Source organism: Mustela erminea, chromosome 9, assembly GCF_009829155.1.
Source record: "Mustela erminea isolate mMusErm1 chromosome 9, mMusErm1.Pri, whole genome shotgun sequence".
Lineage (NCBI taxonomy): Eukaryota > Metazoa > Chordata > Mammalia > Carnivora > Mustelidae > Mustela > Mustela erminea.
This window is the reverse complement of record NC_045622.1, coordinates 62,504,961-62,527,525: the sequence shown is the minus strand read 5'-3', so window position 1 is coordinate 62,527,525 and position 22,565 is coordinate 62,504,961. Positions and strand designations below refer to the sequence as shown.

At 42.8% G+C, this 22,565-nt stretch overlaps 1 protein-coding gene, 1 non-coding gene and 1 pseudogene across 3 annotated transcripts in view; 2 read left to right on the top strand and 1 right to left on the bottom strand.

Moving 5' to 3' along the window:
- Window positions 1-4,353, bottom strand: part of SYT9 (synaptotagmin 9) — a 199,109-nt gene extending 194,756 nt beyond the window's left edge. For both annotated transcript variants that reach the window (XM_032359108.1, XM_032359109.1), the window contains exon 1: window positions 3,922-4,353. In XM_032359108.1, the coding sequence (XP_032214999.1) occupies window positions 3,922-4,066 (145 nt within the window). In that variant the 5' untranslated portion in view covers window positions 4,067-4,353. The remainder of the gene's footprint in view (window positions 1-3,921) is intronic.
- A 4,264-nt stretch (window positions 4,354-8,617) lies between these two features.
- On the top strand, window positions 8,618-8,724 carry LOC116600399. Its single transcript, XR_004289613.1, has one exon. It is a non-coding gene; the product is annotated as a U6 spliceosomal RNA (small nuclear RNA).
- Window positions 8,725-13,745: 5,021 nt separating this feature from the next.
- On the top strand, window positions 13,746-13,864 carry LOC116600520 (annotated as a pseudogene).
- Window positions 13,865-22,565: the final 8,701 nt, after the last annotated feature.

Genomic DNA, 22,565 nt, shown 5'->3' with positions numbered 1-22,565 from the left:
ATAAAATGACCTACATAAAACACTTGGCACAGATATGGCTGGCATCCTACAGAAGAAAAGCCTTACCAAGGAAAATAATAAAATGTGGTGAAAACCTAGAGGTCATATGATCCAATTCTTCCTCCTTTTCCAGATGTGGAAATGGGAAGTTAAGAAAAGTTAAAATCTTTATCTCCTTATAGCCAAAGGGGAAAAAAAACACATTGTTTTTAACTGCAAAAGAGTGCAACCAAGGTCCACGAGTGGAAGTTAAACAGAGCTCTTCATTCCATACCAGGAAAAATCTTCTAACAATAAATGCTGTCCTACAATCATTTGGCCCTCTTGAGGAGAGAGTGTGAAGTCTCCAGTTACAAAATGTGAGCACAGACCAGTTGCTGATTGAAAGAACATTCATGTTTCAGGTGACTGTTGAACTAACTAAGAGACATCACACATTTAATACGTACAAAAGCATTTTTTTTTTAATTAAAATAGAAACCTCATCTCTTTCCCCACTCCCAACTCTGCTCTTCCTGAAGTCTTCCCTTCTGCAGTAAATGGAGTTACTTGGGTCAAAGAGTGCTGGAGTCTTCTTTATCTCTACTTCTCTCACCCCTCACATCCATTCCATCAACAAATCCTTGCTTGCACTATTACCTTCAAATGTGTGCACAGCCCAATTACTTCTCACCATTTCCATTAAGATAGCGCTGGCCAAGCCACTTTCCACTCTGTCTGGATCACTATAACAGCCTCCTGACAAGTTTTTCTGTCTTTGTCCTTGATCTTCAATAGCATTTTCTCAGCAAGCAGCCAGAGTGCTGCCACTTCTCCACCCCTTCCTTCTCCTGGGACTAAAACCCAAGTCCTTCTACAGGTTGACAAGGCTTAGCGTGATCTCTCCGCTCCAGCCCTCAACCACATTTCTAGTCATTCTCAATCTTTTTCTCTCCCAAGTCACCCTTAAACTCACTGTTCCTTAAATCACATCCAGGACAACCCCATCTCAGGACCTCTGTCCTTGCTCTTCCGTCATGAAGGCTATACTCTGGGATTAGCATGTGTATGCCCCACATTGCCAATACATGAAAAAACATAAAAACACTATGTTGGATTCTAACTGCTCCCTATGGAAAAAGAAAAAGTGCCCACACTCAGCTTAAAGATCAGCACTTGACTTTCCATAGTTGGTGCAGATGAAAGGCTGGGTGAGGCATTCCAGTTCCAATTGTGACTCAGCTTCACTTTTAAAAATTGCCCCTTCATCAAATCCTCTTTTAAGGGAAGACTAGGGGCTGTATTCCCACCTCGGAGCACCGTAACAACCTGGGCAGAGGATAACCCTTCCAGAAAGCCCACTGGTCTGTTCCCCCAGGGTAGTCCACCTCTGAAAAAATGAACAAGCATCCTAGATGCAGTGTCCTTCTGCTGCCCACAGGGAATTATGTCCATTTTCTTCTTTTATTGCCAAAGTTCTGCAGTTGAGCTTGAGAAAACTGAACTACCACGGAGTTAGACATGGACGGACAATGGACAGACAGCACTGGTACATGGCCTTCAGGTGAGTTCCTCTGCAGAAAAGGAAGTCATCCACTTCCAGAGAGGACTATGTGTGCCAGGGACCCATGTCCCAGGGCTGTGGCGTGGGCTTATTCTGGTTCACACGAGCCAGCGGCATGGCACCATGCATATCGTTGTGCAATGCAACTACTCTAGCCACTCAGCTTTTAGGGCTCGAAAGGAAAGCCACTCTTGGTTTGGACAATCAAACAGCATCAGAGGGATGGAGATAAAGGCATGTAATGTAGGAATTACTGCAGGCAAGAGGAAGGAGGGAGGTGAGGAGAGATTCTGGCCTGAGCTAAAGAGCCCTGGGAGAGAGGATGCACTTTGGCTGTGCATTTTGGCCTCAGCCCCTCTCACCCTGCACTCACAGTGCTCCCCACTCCTGCCTCATGAACAGGCTACTTCCAACCCAAACTAAAGATCCAGAGGGGCACAGGCTATCAAAAAATCACTGTGTCCCAGTGAGAAAAGCAGGACAGTGCTTTCGGGAACTCAAAGACTAGCAAAAGGCTTTCTCTTAACTGTGGCTCTTTCTCAGCCAAGGAATCAGATTTGTTTCTTGCAAGGAGTTTTTTTTTTTCCTGTGACTCTTCCTCAAGGGTGGCCAGGTTACAAGGGTTGAGCAAAGCCCAAGAACATGGAATCCAGCCCATGCATGAAAAGAAGCAGAGGCATAAAATCGGCCAAAAAGATGTAGAGTGTTAAACAGGAGACTCAGCAAGAGGCCTCATTCATCTTCTCTTTTAAAGCCAAAAAGCAACTATTCCCTTATGTGGGATAACAATGGAAACTTATGGAGCAGTCACAGGCAAGGAAGTGGGACATTTCAACACTAGCATTTGCTTTGGGTGAAGCATACTGAATAATTTTCTTGTTCCTGCAGCTTCAGGAGAAAACTTTGCCCCCTTAGGAATCATCCAGGACTCCCAGCTGATAAAATAAGGAGCTCTGATTCCTATGTGTGGCCTCTGCAGCACATCACAGCCAGCAATGAGTCACGCAAAGGCTGGGCATTGAACCTCCAGGGAGATCATTTGGGATCAACATTTATTTCTTGACTTAATTCTGCACTTTGAAGTAACACATTAGGGATTATCCGATAAACCTAATTAATGTAACCACAGGCAATGGGAAACAATAATCTTTCTTTTTCAATAGAGAAACAGATTTCCAATAGGGAAAATCTGATATCAACTTTTAGCAGATGATTTCTCTTCACCCCACAGACCCATTTTGAATACGCTATCAAGGAAATGTTATTTAAGTCAGGCTCCGTGTATATCTCTTTATAAATCAAACAATTCCCTAACTTATCCTTCCTGTAAGTAGACTTTAAATAACATATATATAATATATAGGCAAATTTGTCCTGGATAATGCAATAGCTCATTTCCAATATTTATACACAGGAATATCAGGGGCAAAGGCCATTTTCTCACCCCATCTTTAACATAGTATTTTTTTTTTTTTTTAGGTTGAGAGAATATTCGAGAAAATGATTTCTCCAGGTAAGAAGAATCTCAAGTAAACGTATGGAAGCAATGTGTCTTCCAGTAACCAGTAGTGGGTGAGATGCAGGAGACCCAGGGCCCTTAGGGAAAGCAAATGGCTCCACTAAAACTCCTTCTTCCAACCTTAATTGGTCAAATGCCAAAATAAACGAACTTTCCAAAGTTAGGAGCTATGCAACTTTCACTAGGGATAACTGCAGGTCCCCCGGCCACGACCAGCCAGCCCACCGAGCCGGGTGTGTCCGGCGGCGCCCAGGCCCAGGCCGCCTCCACGCCAAACGACCCGCTGGGAACCGGTTCAGGCCCGGCTGCCCAGGACCCGGAGCTCCTGGTTGCCGGCCCAGAGCCAGATCCCGCCCCGCCCTTCCCACCCCAGACCAAGGAAGGGAAATGGGCACTCCGAAGCAAAGGTGAGGAGCGCCCAGCGGGATTCAGCCGCAGCCGGGGCCGTCCCCAACTCCCAACTTCCTAGAGTTTCCTCCGGCCTCGTCCCCCTTCCCACCGCTGGTGAAACGGCCGCGGCCTCCCCTCGCCCGGAGCGCAGAAACAGGGAAGTGGAGCTCAGAGCCCGGAGCTCGGGAGCCGCCCCCCCCCGAAGCCCCGGAGACCCGAGCGCAGGTGGCGGGCGTGGTCCCTCCAGCCCTGCCCCAGCCCCCACCCCCTGGATTCGGCCTCCGCCGGGGTCCCCGCCGGGGTCCAGCATCAGGCCACGGCGCGCCGCTTCCTGATCCCCTCCTCTAGCTCGGCGGCCACCCCCCTCCTCGCCCCAGTCCGCGTCGCTCTTCTGCCTCAGGCCCCGGTGCGGCCCCAACTCCCAGCCCAGGGCTCTCCGGTAGCGCCCGGCAGCGGCGGCGGCACTCACCTGGGTCGCGGAGCCGGGGTCTGGCGCGGTCCCGCAGGTGGTAAATGAAATCCTGGCAGCTGTCGTGCTCCAGGGCCCCACGGGCACACAGCTCGGCCAGCAGCTGCAGCGCCTGGTGACAGAGCGCGTCCCTGGCCCCGGGCATCGCCCCCCCGCATCCTCGGACCGCGCCGGGCAGGCGGGCGCGGGAGACAACCCTCCGCCTGCCAGCTCAGAGCCGCCGCCTCCGGGCCGTCCGCGCTCGCCGTCAGGGAGCCGCCGAGGAACGGCCCGAGCCTCCTCCCCGGCTGGCCCGGCCTCCCACCGGTTGCATGCAGCTCTCCCGCAGCCGGTCGGTCGGGCTTTCTGTCTCTCCCGCCCGGCCGCTCCGTCCCTCCCCCGGCACAGAGGGGAGGCGGCGCCGCACAGCCCCGCGCGCCTCTCTCCCGGCGCCCCGCCCGCCACACGGGCCGCCGGGGGGCGGGGCTGGGTCAGGGGCGCGCGCCGCGGGCCGGGATCCCGGTGGGCCTGGCTCCCGGGCGAGCGGCGGACGGGGGGCGCTCTCCCGCTCCTGGAGGAGCGCGGGGCTCGGCTCCGGACCAGGCGCTCAGAGCGGCTGCGCCCAGGCTTGGAGAGTGGGAGCGAGGCGCTCTCCGGGCATTCTCGCCAGCCCACCCCTCCGTTCTCAGGCAAACCAACCCCTCCACCACCGTCCCTCGCCGCCTGTGTTCAAAGCGCGCGTCGGGTGCGTGGCGCTAGAGGTACAATTTGGACCACACCCGCCCGATCTGGAGAACCGAGTGGTGGCTTCGAACTTGAAAAAGCGCCGTCTGGGCAAAAACCATGGGCCTAAGGGTGCTAGATCCCCAAATGCAGGTTCGGCGCCGAGATCTGCCAACAAAGGAAGGATTTCCCAAGGGCAGGACCTTTTAGACCACGGCGGTGTTCTGGAGACGGTGGAGGCTTGCTCGTTAGAACTAAGGTCAAATATTGGCTTCTGGAAAAAGACGCCGGGACAAGGATCCTGGCTGGTTTTCTAAACAACTGATTAGAAATTCGGGATTGCCAACGCGTCTCTCATAACCACCAAGTTAGAGTATCACAGAATCCGAGCTTTTTGGAAGGGAACTCTGGGCACCTCTCGCACACCCACCTCTTCAGCATCTCAGGCAATAAGCCCAGAAATAACTTCGAAGTACTGAACTCCTGGGGAGGCGGGGGGGGGGGGCGGACAGGAGAGGGTTCGAGGCACTATGCCACAGTCTTTTTTTTTTTTTTTTTTAAGATTTTATTTATTTGGCAGACAGAAATCACAAATAGGCAGAGGCAGGCAGAGAGAGAGAAAGGGAAACAGGCTCCCTGCTGAGTGGAGAGCCCCATGAAGGCAGGGGCCTTAACCCACTGAGCCACTCAGGTGCCCCTGCCACAGTCTTTTAGATATGTAATCTCATTTAATTCCCTTGATAGCCCAGCAAGGTCTATATAACTTATCCTCATTTTAATAATGAAAAACCTGAGACTCAGACAGGCATCACCTGCCCAAGTTCAGACTTGGGGAGGCAGGGTAAGGTATTATTATAATAGTAATAATAATAACAATTATATATTATATGTATATATATATAAAATAATGTTATATATAACATTATATATTAGATCATAGATCAGGTAATATAAATATATTATATAAAATTATATAATAATAATAATAATTAGCTTTAAGAAAAAAGAAAAACTAGTGTCCAGGCCCTACACAAATGATTACCGTGGACTCTCTACAGCTGGCATTCAGCCATAGGTCGTGCTGTTGCTAGGGACACCTCACAGCAAATCATACTGTGCAGTAAGGTATTTCAGGATGCCACAGAGTGTTCACCCAACAGACAGGCTTTGAAATCCTGCTGCGAATGGTGCCGGGGCCTCAAGGATCCGATATTAGAACAGCAGAGAAAATGCAGAGTTATAAAGATAACTCCAGAGAGTGAAGAGAGAAGTAAACTCTCAGTCCTGGGAAAACTAGGAAGGTGAGGAAGCCAGCTGAAAGGAACCCTTGGAGGAGGAAGAGCAGAAGCTGGTCCTTGAAAGGATGGAAAAAACAGTGGAGGAGGAACCAGAGAGTGGGATGCTAGGGCTCCCACAGTCATGATGGGGACAAGGGTGTGTGTTCAAGCATGCAGAAATATACCACTGATATGACCACTTCAGAGAGGAACTGCAAACGGGAAATCCAGTAAAGAAAGCACTTTGATAAGCCAGGCAAGATATGATGAGGGCCTAGATCAGGCTAAATCAGCATGTAGCTGATTGTCAAGAACATCTAAATTTGAAGAATATTTCAAGTATTAACTGACAAGATTGCACCCAATGGAATGAGACAGAATGAAAGACCAGAAGTTTCACAAACTGACCTGGGTCATATGTGATGAGTAATGAAAAATGCTTAGAATTGGAAGCCTAGAGTTAGGAGAGAGGGGAGACTGGCAATCATCCATAGAAATATAGAAATTGAGTTGTCATGTTGGATGGATTTCTCCAGGCAAGGAGAGCTTGGAAAATGGGAGAGATCGTTGTCATTTAAAAAATGTGGCTCAGTAAGGAAGAGATTGAAAAGCATCAGTGATGAAGAAAACATTGGACAGAGGGGAGTCATGGGGGCCAAAAGAGGAAGAACATTTGATGGAGGAGTGATCTACAGTATCAACAACTGTCAACAGAACCTACAGTGACAAAAACTAAGAAGTGCCCTTTGGATGTAGCAGGTAAAGAGACATTCGTGATTTAGAGGGAATAGTTACTCTGGAAACTTGCGGAAGTTATTTAAAATTTTTGTGCGTAAGATTTCTCTTCAGATAATACCAATACATGCATTAATGAATTGTTATACAGATTACATACTTAGAGTACTTGGAATAGTGCTGCCACATAATTCGGGCTCAATTAACATATGTTTGTATTGTTGCTGTTGTGCATCTACTACAATGTACTAGATGCTAACTAAACACACTCAGGTCTGATCTCAGGATTGTGAGACTGAGCCCTGCCTCTGGCTCTGTGCTCAGCGTGAAGTCTGCTTGAGATTCTCTCTCCCTATCTCTTTGCCCCTCCAGCTTCACTTGCCAATTATTCCTCAATAAAGCTGGGAGGAAATACATATTTTTTTAAATCTGTAAGTCTTTCATGCTGCTCTTAGACCATATCCTTACTCCTGTGTCCAAGACACAGATTCTGTTCTTGGGAAATAGTTCAGCATTCCTAATGGCAGAACTTCCTATTCTTTGGCCTTTTGTTTGATTCCATCCCATGCCAGGTCATTGCCTCTAACGAAGTAAGATTCAACTGGCACTTGTTTTTGGAGAGCCTGTTCTATTCCCCAGAGATTACTGCTCCTATGAAATACTCCCAGACCTCCTGCTTAATTAATCCTGATAGGAATCATCCTCACACCTGGTTTAGAGCCTGCACTGTGAATCACCTAGACCAGGAGACAGGAAGCGAAATCATGTCCTGTGACAAGCATTCTCTCAACTTGGGCACCAATCTCCTTTTAAATCTGTGAGCCCTGTTTGGAGTGAATTTTTCCTGAGAGATGAAATTAAAGCAGATTTTGTATCGGGCAGCCCGACTTTGCCCCTGCGTCCGCTTTCATTGCACCAACTGGCAGGTTGCGCTGGGATGTTCAAAAGCTTTACTCTTCCTTCTTGAGCTGTGCCGTTCCTTGCCAGTTTTATGATTGCCGGTTACAAAATTATAACTCCAATTTCTTTGACATTAAAGAAAGTAGAGATTTATTGGCTTCAGTATTTAAAAGATGCACCATAAAAGGAGTATATTAAAAGGAACAGAAGGCAATGTTCCGGGTCAGAGGGCCTGGCACTCCTCTGCTATCTCTTTTTAGTAGACACTCGTGGTTCTACATTTGTTCATCTTTTCTGAATGAGGACAGGGGAGAGAGCAGAGGTCAGATTTCTGATGACTGACAAAAGGCCACACCTAAGTCCCTTCTGCCACCAAGTAATTTTTGTGTAATAGTTTTTGTGTCCCTGGAGCTCCCTTTCAAAGTGGCTGATGTCCCTCACCCTAGACAAGTCTGGGAAACTGCTGGAGTCACTGTGGATGCTGGAAAGAGAGAAAAGGATGATGAAATCCAAAACTGGCTAGACTGTGTCACAGTGGTTGTGAAATAGCCAACTAGCTAAAGAGGTGTCAGAAGAAAAGACTCCAAATAGCCAATACTTTTCCTTGCCTTCCACATTAAACTCCCTTTCATCTTCAGTGTTAAAAATAGGTTGACCTGCACTCAAGGGCCTGCTTATTAAGAAAAGGGGTCAATGTGCATATTTATGAACAAGAATGTAAGCATTAAGCGTGTAAGGAACAGTTTCAACAATCCCGTTCTTGATCTTTGGTAGCAATAAATGGCTTGAACAAAAAGCTCTAGTTATACAAAGACACAGAGAGAAAAGGAAGGAGGAAGAAGAGAGGGAGGGAGGGAATCCATTTCATTGTTTCTTTAGCCTTATTCAGAAGCCCATAAGAAGGTACACTTTTCTCAGCCCTCACTCTATCCAAAGAACCAAGCTTCGGGTTGTCTGCTGCAAAGTTCAGTGTTAAACACATTTAATCAACCGATCAATTAATCGTATGTCTACTGAGTGCTCACTAAATGCAAGGGGTTTTGGAGAGAACTTCCGGGTTGAATATTAAATTTCCATACTTAGTGCTCGCTTCGGCAGCACATATACTAAAATTGGAACCATACAGAGAAGATTAGCATGGCCCCTGCACAAGGATGACACGCAAATTCGTGAAGCATTCCATATTTTTGTGGTGCAAAAACAATGAATACTGTTATACTGAAAATAAATTTTAAAAATTTTTTAAAAATTTCCATACTTAAGCTTTCTTCTTGTATCTTTTATTTGTTATTTAAAACTTCACCCTTGGTGCTGCTTATACTTTGAGTTATCCCTATTGCAAATTTTCCCGTCTGCCTTTCCCTCCTCTAACCCACCTGCTCCTCATTCTCTTCTCCCTCATTTTGTTTCCATGAGTCCATCCTGCGAAGCTTTTGTCAGGAGGCCTAGAATGTGGAATCCCTAAGGTCTCCTTCAAAACTTTCTTATAATGATGACATTATTTTTACTATAGTTTTTCGAGCTCATGCTATGTGCCAGACACTCTAAAAAATATTCCAAGTGTATTGCTCATATGATCTCCATAACAAGCATAGGAGCAGGGCATTGTTATTAACTATCTCTGCTTTTCAAGTGAGGAGACATAAGTACAGAATTTAAGTGGCCGCCCAAGGTCATAAAGCTAGTCTGTAGTCATGATGCACTGGGTGACTCCTGAGCCCTGCCTTGGACACTGTCCTCTTCCGCAGGGGGGGACACTGGGTCCAGGTGAGAGCACAGAGCCCACGTCCTGAAGCTTAATGAACCCAAAGGCCAAAAGCAGACCTGGCATTGTGGTTCCTGAACAATTGCTCCATGCCATATACTATATGCTGTGCTTCACGCACTTGGCTTAACTGAATCACAACCATTGAAATAGTTGTTGTTATAGTCCTAACTTTAGAGATGGTAACCCTAGAACTCTGAGGTCTAAGTCACCTGCCTAAGGTCACACAGTTAGCAAAGGATTAAATGAAAAGTCAAACCCATGTTGGGGAGACTCCAAAGACCAAAATCTAACTGTCACACAATATGCCTCCCTATGAATTTCTTATCCAAACTGCCTCACAGGAGTTTTCAAGTTTTACGTATATTCTTGGAGACTCTTATGATCCCCTTGGACAATGACAGGAAAACCAAATCCACAGTGTATAATGAATTACATGTAGCTGACTAAAGAACTGATTAAATCCCAGGCAACTACATGTTAAACTACAAGCAAAACTCTCTGATCTCCTATTATTCTGCTAGTCCACTCCCACCTGATTATAAAATCGATCCCACCATAGTCTGAGTGCATGTCACTGGGTTTCCCCTCGTGTGCATTCTCTCACTACTTTTCTCCTGCACTTCTGCCTTTCACATCAGCATTAGAATCACTTTTTTTCAGTCGCAGAGACCTCAACTTTTCCATCTGTAATGTATCAAAGTTCAGAATTTGCATCAAGAATTTCCACAAACCATTCGACTCAGGTCATGCTCTCTGGGGCGGTGAGATCGAGCCCCACGTGGCGCTGCATGCTCAGCCTGGAGTTGGCTTGAGATTCTCTTTCTCCTCTCTCCCTCAGCCCTTCCCCAGCAATCTCTCTCACAAATAGATAAATAAATAAATAAATCTTTAAGAGTTTCCACTAACCAGACATAAGCTTTCTTCCTATTCAATAGGTGCAAAATAATTACTGTCCTCTACTGCACAAATACTTTTTTTCCTCATTGTACCCGGGCAGTACTTGATTATTTCTCTATCATCTTATTTCTCTCACTTTCATGTGGGTCTCCAAAATACATGTTGTGTGTGTGTGTGTGTGTGTGTGTGCGCGTGCGCGTGTGTGTGTGTTAAATAATCTCTGTTTTCTTGTTTGAAAAAGAGGAACTCTTTTCAGGACTTGGCCAGGAGAGGAAGTAATAGATTCTGTTGCAGTACAAAACAGCCTCCCTAGATATATATGGATGTAGCAAATAAGCTATTTTCCCCCTTTTGAGCCACGTTATTCCCTATGAAAGAGTATGTGTTTCAGGAAAAGGTTGGAATTCTTCAGGTTCGTCCAGGCACAACAGTAAGCCAGAGTGAGAGGGTTATTTCACATTTCTTTTTTTTTTTTTTTTTTAAGATTTTATTTATTTATTTGACAGAGAGAGATACAGCAAGAGAGGGAGCACAAGCAGGGGGAGTGGGATAGGGAGAAGCAGGCTTTCCGCTGAGCAAGGAGCCTAATGCGGGGTTTGATCCCAGGACCCTGGGATCATGACCTGAGCTGAAGGAAGACACCTAATGACTGAACCACCCAGGCACCCCTATTTCATATTTCTTAAAAGGTCTTTTGAAATCAGACATCTTCTGTGAGAGTGCAATGCATTGAAAGAAAAGGAAACTCATTAAGTTGAGATAATGAAGGTTTTGTGCAAAATCTGAACTTTAATGAACTGTGGATGGCTGCCTGGCTTTGAGGGTTTAATTAGAAGAAGAGGTGTACCTTTTACATCATAACTTTAACTTGCATTGATTAAAATAAAAGCATATGCCTTAATTTTCTTTGAAATCTAAAAAAAAGGGGGTCATTATATATCTGTTGTCCTATTTGAAATAGTTCTATTTTAATCAACATAATGTTATTTGTGAACTACTTTAAGGTTACTGACTCAATAAAATAGCAAGAGGTAGTCTTGTTTATTTTTTGTTTTAAAGTGGCTTAGAATGTTAAAAGATTTATTCAAAGCTTGTTTTGTGAGTGATTTTTTTTTTTATTAGCCTTTCACTATGCCATTTTGGAGAGAAATATCTTACATATATTATTCAAGAAAGAAAAAGTAGACAAGTTTTTTAAGTATTTTTTTCTCCCTCAGTTACGTTCCTATTTTCCTTTGATTTTCAGTAGTTTTTAGGCTCAGTTGGGGGAGGGGGTGTGCAACTCACTTAAAGTGAATCTATTCGATGGAACTTCAAACACAGATGCAAGTTAAAATGCAAAAGATGGCGTTGCCTTTGAACACAGGCCTCCAGAGATAGAGTCAGGGATGGGGAGAGGAATTTGGGCTGGATAGGCCCAATACCTGGGTATTCTCAAGACATGGCAGCTGGGTACCCCAAAGCGAGTTACCTAAGAGAGACACAGAGCCCAAGAGATAACCCACAGTCTTTCACAACCTTGTTTTTGAAGTGATGTACAATCACTTCTGTCCTATTCTATTAGTTACACAAGTCAAACCCTGGTACTGAGTGTGGGGGGCCACACAAAGGTGTGAATCACAGCATGTGGGAATCACTGGAGACCATCTTGGAGGCTGGTCACCACAGCAGGAAATTCTCCAAACACAGTAAGAGTGTGTAAAACGAGCTTGATGATCAGAAAACATGAAAAATGTTCATAAGTGCTGTGCTTTCCAATCTTTTCCGCATTGTGGCAGACATGGAAAATGATGCTATTTATCCAGTAAGCTCAGGTTAGTGTATGAGTCTTGACTGTAGACAGACCAACCCTGTGGCTTTGGCCAGCTCCATCCTCTCCTGGTTACACTTGGGACTGAAGGAATCAGTATCTTTTACACCTATAACCTGTTTAAGTGCTAAAACATTCTTCTCCCTTCTTCCAGTCTTGCCTTCTACAATCCTTCCTCCTCAGAGCAGCTATAGTGATCTTTTAATTCATTTTAATTCATGAATTAAATCACATCGATTCATTACTTAAGCCTCAAATGGCTTCCAACTGCAGTGGAAATTAAAAATCCAAACTCCTTTGTTTGATCTATAGTGTCTAACAGAACTGAGCAGAATTGCCTCTACCTTTCTGATGTCATCTTGTACTAGTCTCCCCCTTGCTCATTCTGTAGTCAGATCCATTGTTCTCTTTCTGTCCCCAAATACAATCAGTTTGTTCTTAGTTCAGTGATGTTTTTCACTTACTCTTTCCTCTGTCTCAGACATGTGTCCTCAGCTGGCTCCTTTCTTTTCTTAACATTTTAGCTTAAACATCACCTTCTTCGAGAGGCCTTCCATGTTGATCCTACTTAAATGCTTTATTTCACACTCATCTATTTCCTTATTACTTATCACTATCAGAAATTATCTTGCTAATTTTACCAAATCACAAATACTTATTGAACACCTGCTAAGCACCAGAAACTGTTGTAGGTGCCAAGTATCTGTTTGCTTGTTTTCTCCCTGTTTCTATCCCTCATTACTCATGAGGTAGGGACGTTGTCTGTCATCGCTGAGAATCCAGGTTCCAAGACGGGGTCTGACTCTTATGAAGGATCCAGTGCATAACTGTTAAATGAAAAAAGGTGGTTGATGACAGGCAGCACTCAAATCCAGATGGGCCAGGGTACTCAGGACAGCATGGGTCAACAGCTTGGAGCACATGAGAAAGAGTCAAAGAGTCACATGGATCAAGAAATCTGAATTCCAGGTGAGCAGTCTGGATCTGGGTCTATGTAGGACAGGGAGTAAGACTATGGAGAACCAGAAGCAAGATGACAGGAACTAGTTCATGCAATCAAAGTGAAGCTTCCCTCCATGGCTATCTCTTTCACTGTCAGTCTTGTCACTGCAGACCCAAGAAAGCAAAGTGCAATGACAGCTATTGAATAGTGTCTCCCCAAATTCATGCCCAGATGGAACCTCAAGAGTGTAACCTTATTTGGATCCAAGGTCTTTGCAGATGTAATCAATTAAGGATCTAGAGGTGAAATCACACTGTATTTAGTGGGGGGACTCCTTCTAAGAAGAGGAGAGGACAAAGAGAAGACGACAGAGACAGAGATGGGAGTGAGGCAGCTACAGGCCAGGGAAGGTCAAGGAATTGCCAGGAGTCACTAGAAGCAAGGAAAGGGCAAGGGAAGATTCTCCCTAGAGCCTCCAGGTGGAGTGTAGCCCTGCCAACACTTTGATTTTGAACTTCCTGCTTCCAAAATAGTGAGAGAATACATTTTTGCTGTCTTTCTGTCATTTCTGGTTATAGCAATGGGTTACAGAAGACCTGGGAAAATAATACAACACTGTGCTGTTTTATCATTTTTTTTCTCAGCATAAAGTACATGTTCAGTAATTCAGCCAGGCAAATTTGTAGCCAACAACTTGCCCAGTGTTTGGCATGATGATTTTAAAAAATTCTTGTTGAAATAAATGTTCGATGACTGGGTAACCTGGTATCATTTCAAAAAAACCCTTAGGAGAGCTTTGCGCAGTGGCAGTATCGTAGCCAATGAGGTTTATCCGAGGCGCGATTATTGCTAATTGAAAAAAACCCTTAGGAGAAATATATCAAAACCTTTCAACAATTCTATGTGTGAATATAAAGAGTCTAAAACACCCTAAGGATCCTGACCTTTTCCTGCTGGCTGAAATAAAAATGCATTACCTTTGTCCATATAATCACACAAGACCTGAGGTCAAAACGGTAAGAAAACAGAAAGGCTTGGAAACATGGCTGTAATTTTTATGCCAACTTTGAGGTATTCTACCTTGAATATGTGCCCAAGATTCAGTTCTTTCCCACCTGTGCTGCTTTCTTGTGTAATGCATGCAGACTTGCGCCAACAGCAGAACTACCTAGACTATGTCAGATCACTTTAGGCTAATGAGCACCTTTTGGATAATTATGACTATGTCAGTCACTGTGAGCTTTGAAAATGTGTAAGATCAGCTCTTACCTTGTGGGACCTCCCAATTCTGGAAAAGGAACAGATAGTGGTACCTAGTTAAAACACAGAACCATGGTGAAGTTGTTTATATATATATACATATGTATATATATATAGTTGTTTTATATATATATAAAACGGTGCAGAGGGATGGAGAGAATAATTCTATCAAGAAGCATTTGTCTAACATCTGGTTGTGTGGCCATAAGTAAATGACGTTCTGGACATTGGTATCCCAGTGCCAAAATGAACGTGTTTGACACGACCAGGTCCTTTTAGGCACTGAGAGTATAACCTTGACCTTGGATTATCTGTTTCATGTGTGTTGGTTTCATCTCCCTGTTGGACTACATTGGGGGTAGGAATCATGTCTCAGTCATCCCTCTGTCCCAGATCTCAGGGCAGGGCCTGGCCGACAGGACCACACATTAAATGCATGTTAATTGGTTGAGGACTGACATTCATCTTTCTCTCCTATTATAATATCTCAGAAAAAGGTAGAATTTCTTATCCTAAATTGAAAGATTTTATTTTATTTTTTATTTTTTTTTTAAAGATTTTATCCATTTGTTTGTCAGAGAGAGAGAGAGAGAGAATATAAGTGGGGGGAGCAGCAGGCAGAGGGAGAAGCAGACTCCCCACTGAGCAAGGAGCCAGATGTAGGACTCGATCCCAGGACCCTGGGATCAGGACCTGAGCAGAAGGCAGATGCTTAACCAACTGAACCACCCAGGCATCCCCAAACTACTGAAATTAAAGACAAAAAATAAATGCCTGCAGGGAGCTCCTCCTGGCCTAGCACTTGACCCTCATGAATCCTTACAAAGAGAGCAGTTGAGAGCGGTTCTGTGAATCCATTTTACTTTGATAGTAATCTGTCAAAAACTCCCTTTTCTGAACTGACAGAAGCTCCGCACCCTCCAGGATCCTCTCTGACTCAACACCCTAGAAAATGACCACCACGTATGTGCCCATATTTGTGAATGTGTCTTGAGGTATGAGTGTTTATAGGTGACTACAGAGAGAGTGTGTGTGTTTGTGTGTGCGCACGTGTATACATGCATACACATATACATAAAACTTTAGAGTAAATGTGACATTTAGTAGTGTGTGCATGCAAGATGTATGAGAGAGACTGGGAGTGTGCACTTGTGTGTGCTGGTTTGTTCCATGAGAGGAAGGGAGTTCTCTATGTCCTGCAGAATTCCCTTGCCCCACTTCAAACCAGAAGACTTCCTCCAAGTTAGCTGAGTTTAGCCCAAAGAAAAGGCTCTGTGGAGGTGGGGGCTCATGGTCTTGTTAGACTTTGGGCCTCCATTCCCTCTTCTTTGGAGTCATGAGTCACTTCACTGTGAAGCTTTAGATAAAGATGACCATGGAAAGGCAGCCACTCTCAGGGGTGTGGTTTTTGGCTGTTTTTAGAGTATTAAAAAATAGTAAGTGAGCAAGCTTGGCTTTTTCTACTGAATAGATAATGTTCTATCTGTTGGAAGAACTGCTGTCTGGAAACTTCTTTTTTTCTACAGACATTTGTTTTCAGTTTATGACCCGCTCTGCTCCCAGAGGGGCAAGAAAATAAATCATCTAGTTTTCAAAAGAAAGAACCAGAAAATAGAAAACAAAGGCCCAAAAGCTGACTTATCCCCCTCAATTTAAACCATTCTGTCTGAGTGAATATCTTCAAGTTAAGGCCCAACAAGGCTAATGTGTAAGCAGGTCCAAGTCTAGGCCTTCAGAGACTATCCCATGAGGTTAATATTAATCTGGGATTTTCAGGGAACACAAAACAGCCTTCTGTCATACCACTTATGCTGTTTCTGGGTCAGGATGACTCCTGAGGCAAAAGGAACTCTGTACTGGGCAAGCTTAAAGTTTCTCTTCGTGTCCACCAACACCCTCATCATTTGCTGTTCTATTACAAAACTGATGGCCAACAGAGAGCAGACCCATTTGTGGAGCTGTTGCTGTTCTAAGCACTTTCCAAGCATTGACTCATTGAATCCTCAAAATAATGCTATCAGATGGGTGCTATTATTATCTCCATGTTATAAGCAAGGAACATGAGGCCTGGATAGATTCAGTCACTTGTCCAAGGTGACACAGCCAGTAAGTAGGAAAAGTGGAGTTCAAACCTAGCCAGCCTATCTGGAGACTGCTTTATGAACTGCAGTTCCACACTATCTGACTAACCAGGCCTGTAACAGCCAGCTTCTAGACATAGACTTATCATGTTAACATTAAATAAAATCACAATTTAAAATAGAACAGAACCTTGGCAACTATGGATTTAGACATTGATTGATTTTTAGGATGATAACAAGGCAAATATAAGGATGGGAAACACTGGGAATGTATTGCAGCAACCCATGGCTAAAATAAAAAAAATATACGCTGATGAGAATAAGGAGGCTTTCTCTGCCTCTACGCTTGTATACTATGAACCTGATATCTCCAGATACAGTGCTCCCCCATCTGTCTATATTATGCCCTTAGCTATGTTGAATCCTGGGGCCTGAATTCCCTAAAAGTATCCAGAAAGAGCTATACTAATGAGGACACTGTTGTGTATGGCTGGAGTGGGGAGAGGTCCAAGGAAAATGGTTCTTCGGCAATCTTTGGTAGGTGAATTCCCTGGACCTCTTGGATTCTCCTCGTTCAAGGCCCTCTCTACATGCTGGCGATTGGCTCTACTTGGGATCTACTAGATTTTTGTACAGTATTCCTGCGTAACTCTCTCTATTTACAGGGTATGTCACTGGGAGGGAAGGGAAGACAAGTCAGGGTTGTCTTGCTAGGCTCCTCCTGAGCCTTAGAGTTGTCTGTTCTAAGACAGGTTTACATATATATCTTACAAATCAAGTGGAATCATGAAAGCAGAAGCTTTGGTATAATATCCTGTGGCATGCTGCTTTATACAAGGATGCATCCTTGAACATATCATTGGGTTTCCTACACTCTGACTCTATTAAACATTTAATTCCATTCAGAATTCTAAATCAGAGTCCTCTCCCAAATTTATCAACTATGTGTCAGATATACTTGATTATTTCTCCCACTGAATTAATTATCTGTTATTGCATAACAAATTACCCTAAAACTTAGGAACTTAAAGCAACAAACGCTCATTTTCTAACCATCTCTGTAGGTCAGGAATCCAGGTGCAACTTAACTGGCTCAAGGTTTCTTGTGAGGTTGTAGTCAAGCTGCAGGTCATGGCCATGGTCTCATCTGAAGATCTGAAGGGGGGAAATCCCTTTCTAAGCTCATGCATGTGGTTGTGCACATGCTTCAATTCCTTGCAGGCTGTTGAACTCAGGGCCTGAGTTTCTTGCTAACTAGTGGCTAGAAACCTCCTTCAATTCTTTGACATGTGGGCCTCTCCATTGGGCATCTCACAGCTGGCTTTCCTCAGAGTGAGTGAATAAGAGAATGCCTAAGCTGAAATCTGCAGTTTTTTTTGTGACCTCGTCTTAATTGTGACATCCCATCACCTCTGCTGTGTTTTACTTGCTAGAAGTGAATCACTAAATCTAACCCATAATCAAGGGGAGGGATATCCACAAAGGTATGAATACCAAGAGGTGGGGATCACTGGTGTCCATCTTAGAGGCTACCCACGCGCCCCTTAGAGCAGGGTCATTCCAGCTGGGAATTATTTATGCTCAAGCCTTTGCAATCTGTACTTCCCAAATTCTCCATCTTTCAAGTCTTACTCTATTGTCCAAAAAAGATGGTTCATGCAGCCATCCTAAAACTGTACAAAGTGCACGTACCTCTGCCACTGGTATTTGCCCCTTGGATTTTCAGGGAGGGCTTATTATGTTCTGATGTTATGTTCCATCCTGAATCCCACTGCCTCATCACAGCCTGCTCTTGAAAGCTTTTCTTTGTTTCTGGGTCTGCATAGACTCTTTTCCTCTTCCTTCATAACCACAAAGTACCACAAACATTAGATTATTTTAGAGAACAGATTTATGCTGAAGGTTTAGAGACATTAGAAGGTAATTCTAGTCAGTAAAGGAAATACACTCAAATTTGATAGCAGACATCATTGTTCCTAGAAATATATTAGCTATTCTTCATTCTTACAATTCTTTCACTGGCTGGAATGCTCTGGGCTGGCTTAGCCTCCTGACATGTTGCTGGGGCTACATATATCTCAAGATCTCATACTTCTTCATAATCTTCTAGAGACTCAAAGTTTCCTCTTCGCTTGTTTACTTTGGGACACTTGTGCTAGGTTGGGACCACCCTAATCCATCTCTGAGATTTTAGGAATGTTGACTTTTGAATGGGAAGGGGTTGAGGAATTTGTCTCTCTTTTGGGGCATCTTCATGGCTCCTATGTAAAATTTTCCACTTTCTACTCAAAGATCAGAGATGTCTACATACTTAAGAACACTTAGAAAAGGCAGCCTTGGCAAACACACAAAAGTCTCTAAATTGTCTCTTTTTCCTAGGGCAGCAAGTGCTTACTCTTCTAATAGCTACAAAATCAAGTAAGAGCATTCTAGCAGTAGGTCAAGAAAATCTCTTTCAATGTGAACCTCTGTGTCCATCTATACAAAGAAGAATTTGGCAGCTTCTATTACTAAAATATTTTTGAAGTTCTGCTCTTCCAGGCACCTTGTTATAAGAATATGATCTCATTTTAGAAAAAAAGAAACTATATACTCATATAAATATATAGAAGCAAGCTTGGAAGAAAAACATAACCAACTGTTCGAGTAGTTAAAGCTGAGGAGTGAGGTTATTTTGGAGGAGTTCTATGAGAGGGGAATAGAAGGACAAAGTAGTGAGAGGTATTTTCACTTTATGTAGCACATGTGTCTGTATAGTCTTAAAGACTCAAATGTATTGTTTTAGTCACTGTGTTTAAAATTCAGGAATAAACTAAGCTGGCATTACACAAAAAAGAAAAGTTTGTAGATGAAGAAACTAAGGCCAGCTTCATATTACCCTTCAGCAATGCTAAGTACCAGGAAATAATGGAACAATATATTATAATTTTGATGGGAAAAAAGTGTATGAGAAGGATTGTTGTCTTCAGCTATTTTCCCATTCCTGACAGCAACAGGAAGAAACCTTCAGATAGTCAAAAGTTCAGCAAGTATACCATGCTCATATTCATATGGGGAAAAAAATTGTGCATAATATATGTACTTCTCTGTCTTATTCCAGCTAAACAGGTGAAGACTCAAAATAAAAAATAAATTAAAGAATGTGTAATTTGTAGTATAAAATGACTGAAGAAGAGGGACATCTGGGTGGCTCAGCCTGTTAAGCCACTGCCTTCAGCCCAGGGTTCTGGGATCAAGTCCTGTATTGGGCTCCTTGCTCGGGGTGGAGACTGTTCTCTCTCTGCCTCTGCCTGCCACTCTTCCTGCTTGTGCTTTCTCTCTCTGACAAATAAATAAATAAGTAAAATGACTGAAGAAGAATGTAAATATCAATAAAAAAGCAAATTCATTAATTCAGGAAATATTAATTTAAATACCATTAAATACCACGGTGTGTCAGGAACACTTCTCAGATCTTAAATGCATCATCAACAAATGAAACAGGGACTTCTGCTCTTCTGGAGCTTTCATTCTAATTACATAATATACTAGATGATCCCATTATTTATTTATTTTTTTTTTAAAAAGGAGCAACGCCTGGCAAAAGACATCTAGAGTATGGGGAAGGCGGTAGCCAGGTTGTAATTTCCATACTGACATTTTAGAGGTAGATGTAAAAATCTGGAATTAGCCAATGAAAATAATATTACACTATATTAGAAGAATAATATGTTCAGAATAGCATACAGAGTTTATTCTTAGAATACAAGTTTATTTAGGGTCACGTAGTGGCTCAGTTGGTTAAGCCTCTGCCTTCAGTTCAGTTGGTAATCTCAGGGTCCTGGGATCCAGCCCCACATAGAGCTACCCACGGGGCTCCCTGCTCAAGGGGGAATCTGCTTCTCCCTCTGCCCTCTCTACTGCCTGTGTGTATTCACTTGTTTTCTCACTCTCAAAAAAATAAGTAAAATCTTAAAAAATAAAGGATACAAGCTCATTTATGGCTAGTAAATGTATTAATATTGCCCATCAGTAATAGGTTAAAGGAGAAAAGCAACATGATCACCCCCACAGATGTCTTAATATCATCCCATAAAATTTTGTATGTATTCCTGACAAAAGTCTTGGAAAATAATTAAGGGAGAAAATTTCCTTAACATTACAATGAATATAAAAATCTAGAGGCAACATTCTGAATGCTGAAACAACAGAAATATTTCCTTTAAAATTCAGGAACAAAAACAAAAATCCTAATGTCATTACTATTTAACAATATTTTGTAAATTTGCAAAAACAATGTAAGAGCTAAGGGGGAAATACAGTATCACTATTAAAGTAAGGGAAAATATTTTATAAATTACTGCTTTGTTGATTTAGAAGACTTGAGAAATTTTAACAAAAATTATTTGAACTTATTAGAGAAGATAGGAAGTTGTCCAGATGCAAACATATATATAAAATATTAAGGTGCTTCTTTTTACAAGTAATAATCTAGTCAAAATTCTGATGGTGAAACTATTTTACTCTATTCTATCAAAAATAATTAAGCACATTTGCAAAAAACACTAATAAGAAATCTGTGAAGGGGTGCCTGGTTGGCTCAGTCAGTTAAGTGTCTGGCTCTGGATGTCCGGGTGGCTTCCTGTGTTAAGCGTCTGCCTTTGGCTCAGGTCATGAACCCAGGGTCCTGGGACAGTATTCCACCTAAGCCCCTTGTTCAGTGAGCCTGCTTCTTCCGCTCCCTGCGGCTCCCCTGGCTTTCCTTGCTCTCTATTTCTCTCTCTCTCTCTCTCTGACAAATAAATAAATAAAATCTTAAAAAAAAAAAAAAAAAGTGTCTGACTCTTGTTTTCAGCTCAGGTCTTGATCTCAGCATTGGGAGTTCAAGCCCCTCATTGGAAAGAAGGAGGGAGGAAGGAAGGAAGGAAGGAAAAATAATTTAGAGAATTGTGTGTCAAAGTAAGAAAACAGACAGAGATATATAAATGGAGAGATATTCCATGTTCCTGAATGGGAATACCAAATATTATAAAGGTGATTATTTAATTTTTCTGAAATAATTGAAAGGCTTGATGTGATTCCAATAAAAATCTACTAGAAGAGTTCTCTGATTTTTACTTGACAAAGTGATAATATAGCTCATTTTTGAAGTATATAGTTTTGAGTAGTAAAAAAGTTTCAAAACGATGAAATAAAACAAGATGGAAAGAGTAATGAAGAGAGATTTGTCTTATGAGATAATAAAGCCTACAATAAACTTTCAGTTATCAAGATGCTCTGTCTCCAGGGCAAGAATTGACAGTTTGATCAATGGAGCAATATAAATATTCTAGAAACCAACACTCTTCTATGTAAGAATTTAAAATACAGTTAAATGTCCATCATAAATCAGTATGCAAAGGGAGAAGTATTCAGTAAATGATGCTGGAACAATTGGCTAGGTATTTGGTAAAAAACAAAGCTAGATTGAAATGACTTATTATTGTGCTTAAAATTAAGACAAAATAAAACTAAACAAAAGTAAACCAAACTAAACTAGAATAAACAATAAATGAGTATTCTATAGACTACAGGAAGGGGAATATTTCCCAAGAATGAAAGTTACAGAAGAAATCACAAGGTGGAAAAACAGTAGATTTAATTACTTAAAAAGCTAAAAACATGTTTCTTTCTTTTTTTTTTTTAAAGATTTTACTTATTTGTCAGAGAGAGAGAGGGAGAGAGAGTGAGCATAGGCAGACAGAATGGCAGGCAGAGGCAGAGGGAGAAGCAGGCTCCCTGCCGAGCAAGGAGCCTGATGTGGGACTCGATCCCAGGACGCTGGGATCATGACCTGAGCCGAAGGCAGCCGCTTAACCGACTGAGCCACCCAGGCGTCCCCTAAAACATGTTTCTTATAAAATACTGTAAAATAAAGTTCAAAGAGGGTGCCTGGGTAGCTCAGTTGGTTGGGCGTCTGCCTTCGGCTCAGGTGATGATCCCAGGGTGCTGGGATCAAGTCCCACATCAGGCTTCCTGCTCAGTGGGGAGCCTGCTTCTCTCTCTCCCTCTGCTGCTCCTCCTGCTTTTTCACTCTCTCAAACAAATTAAATTTAAAAACATTTTAAAAAATAAAGTTAAAAATTTGACAACTTGGAAAATTACTTATAGACAAAGTCTTAGTCTTAAAATATTTTAAAAAAATTTCTGTCAAATCAAGTGGAAAGACCAAAGTGACAAAGGCAAGAAAGAAAAATCTCAGAAAAGACAAAACAAGTAATAAAATGGCACTAAATACATATCTACCAATAAT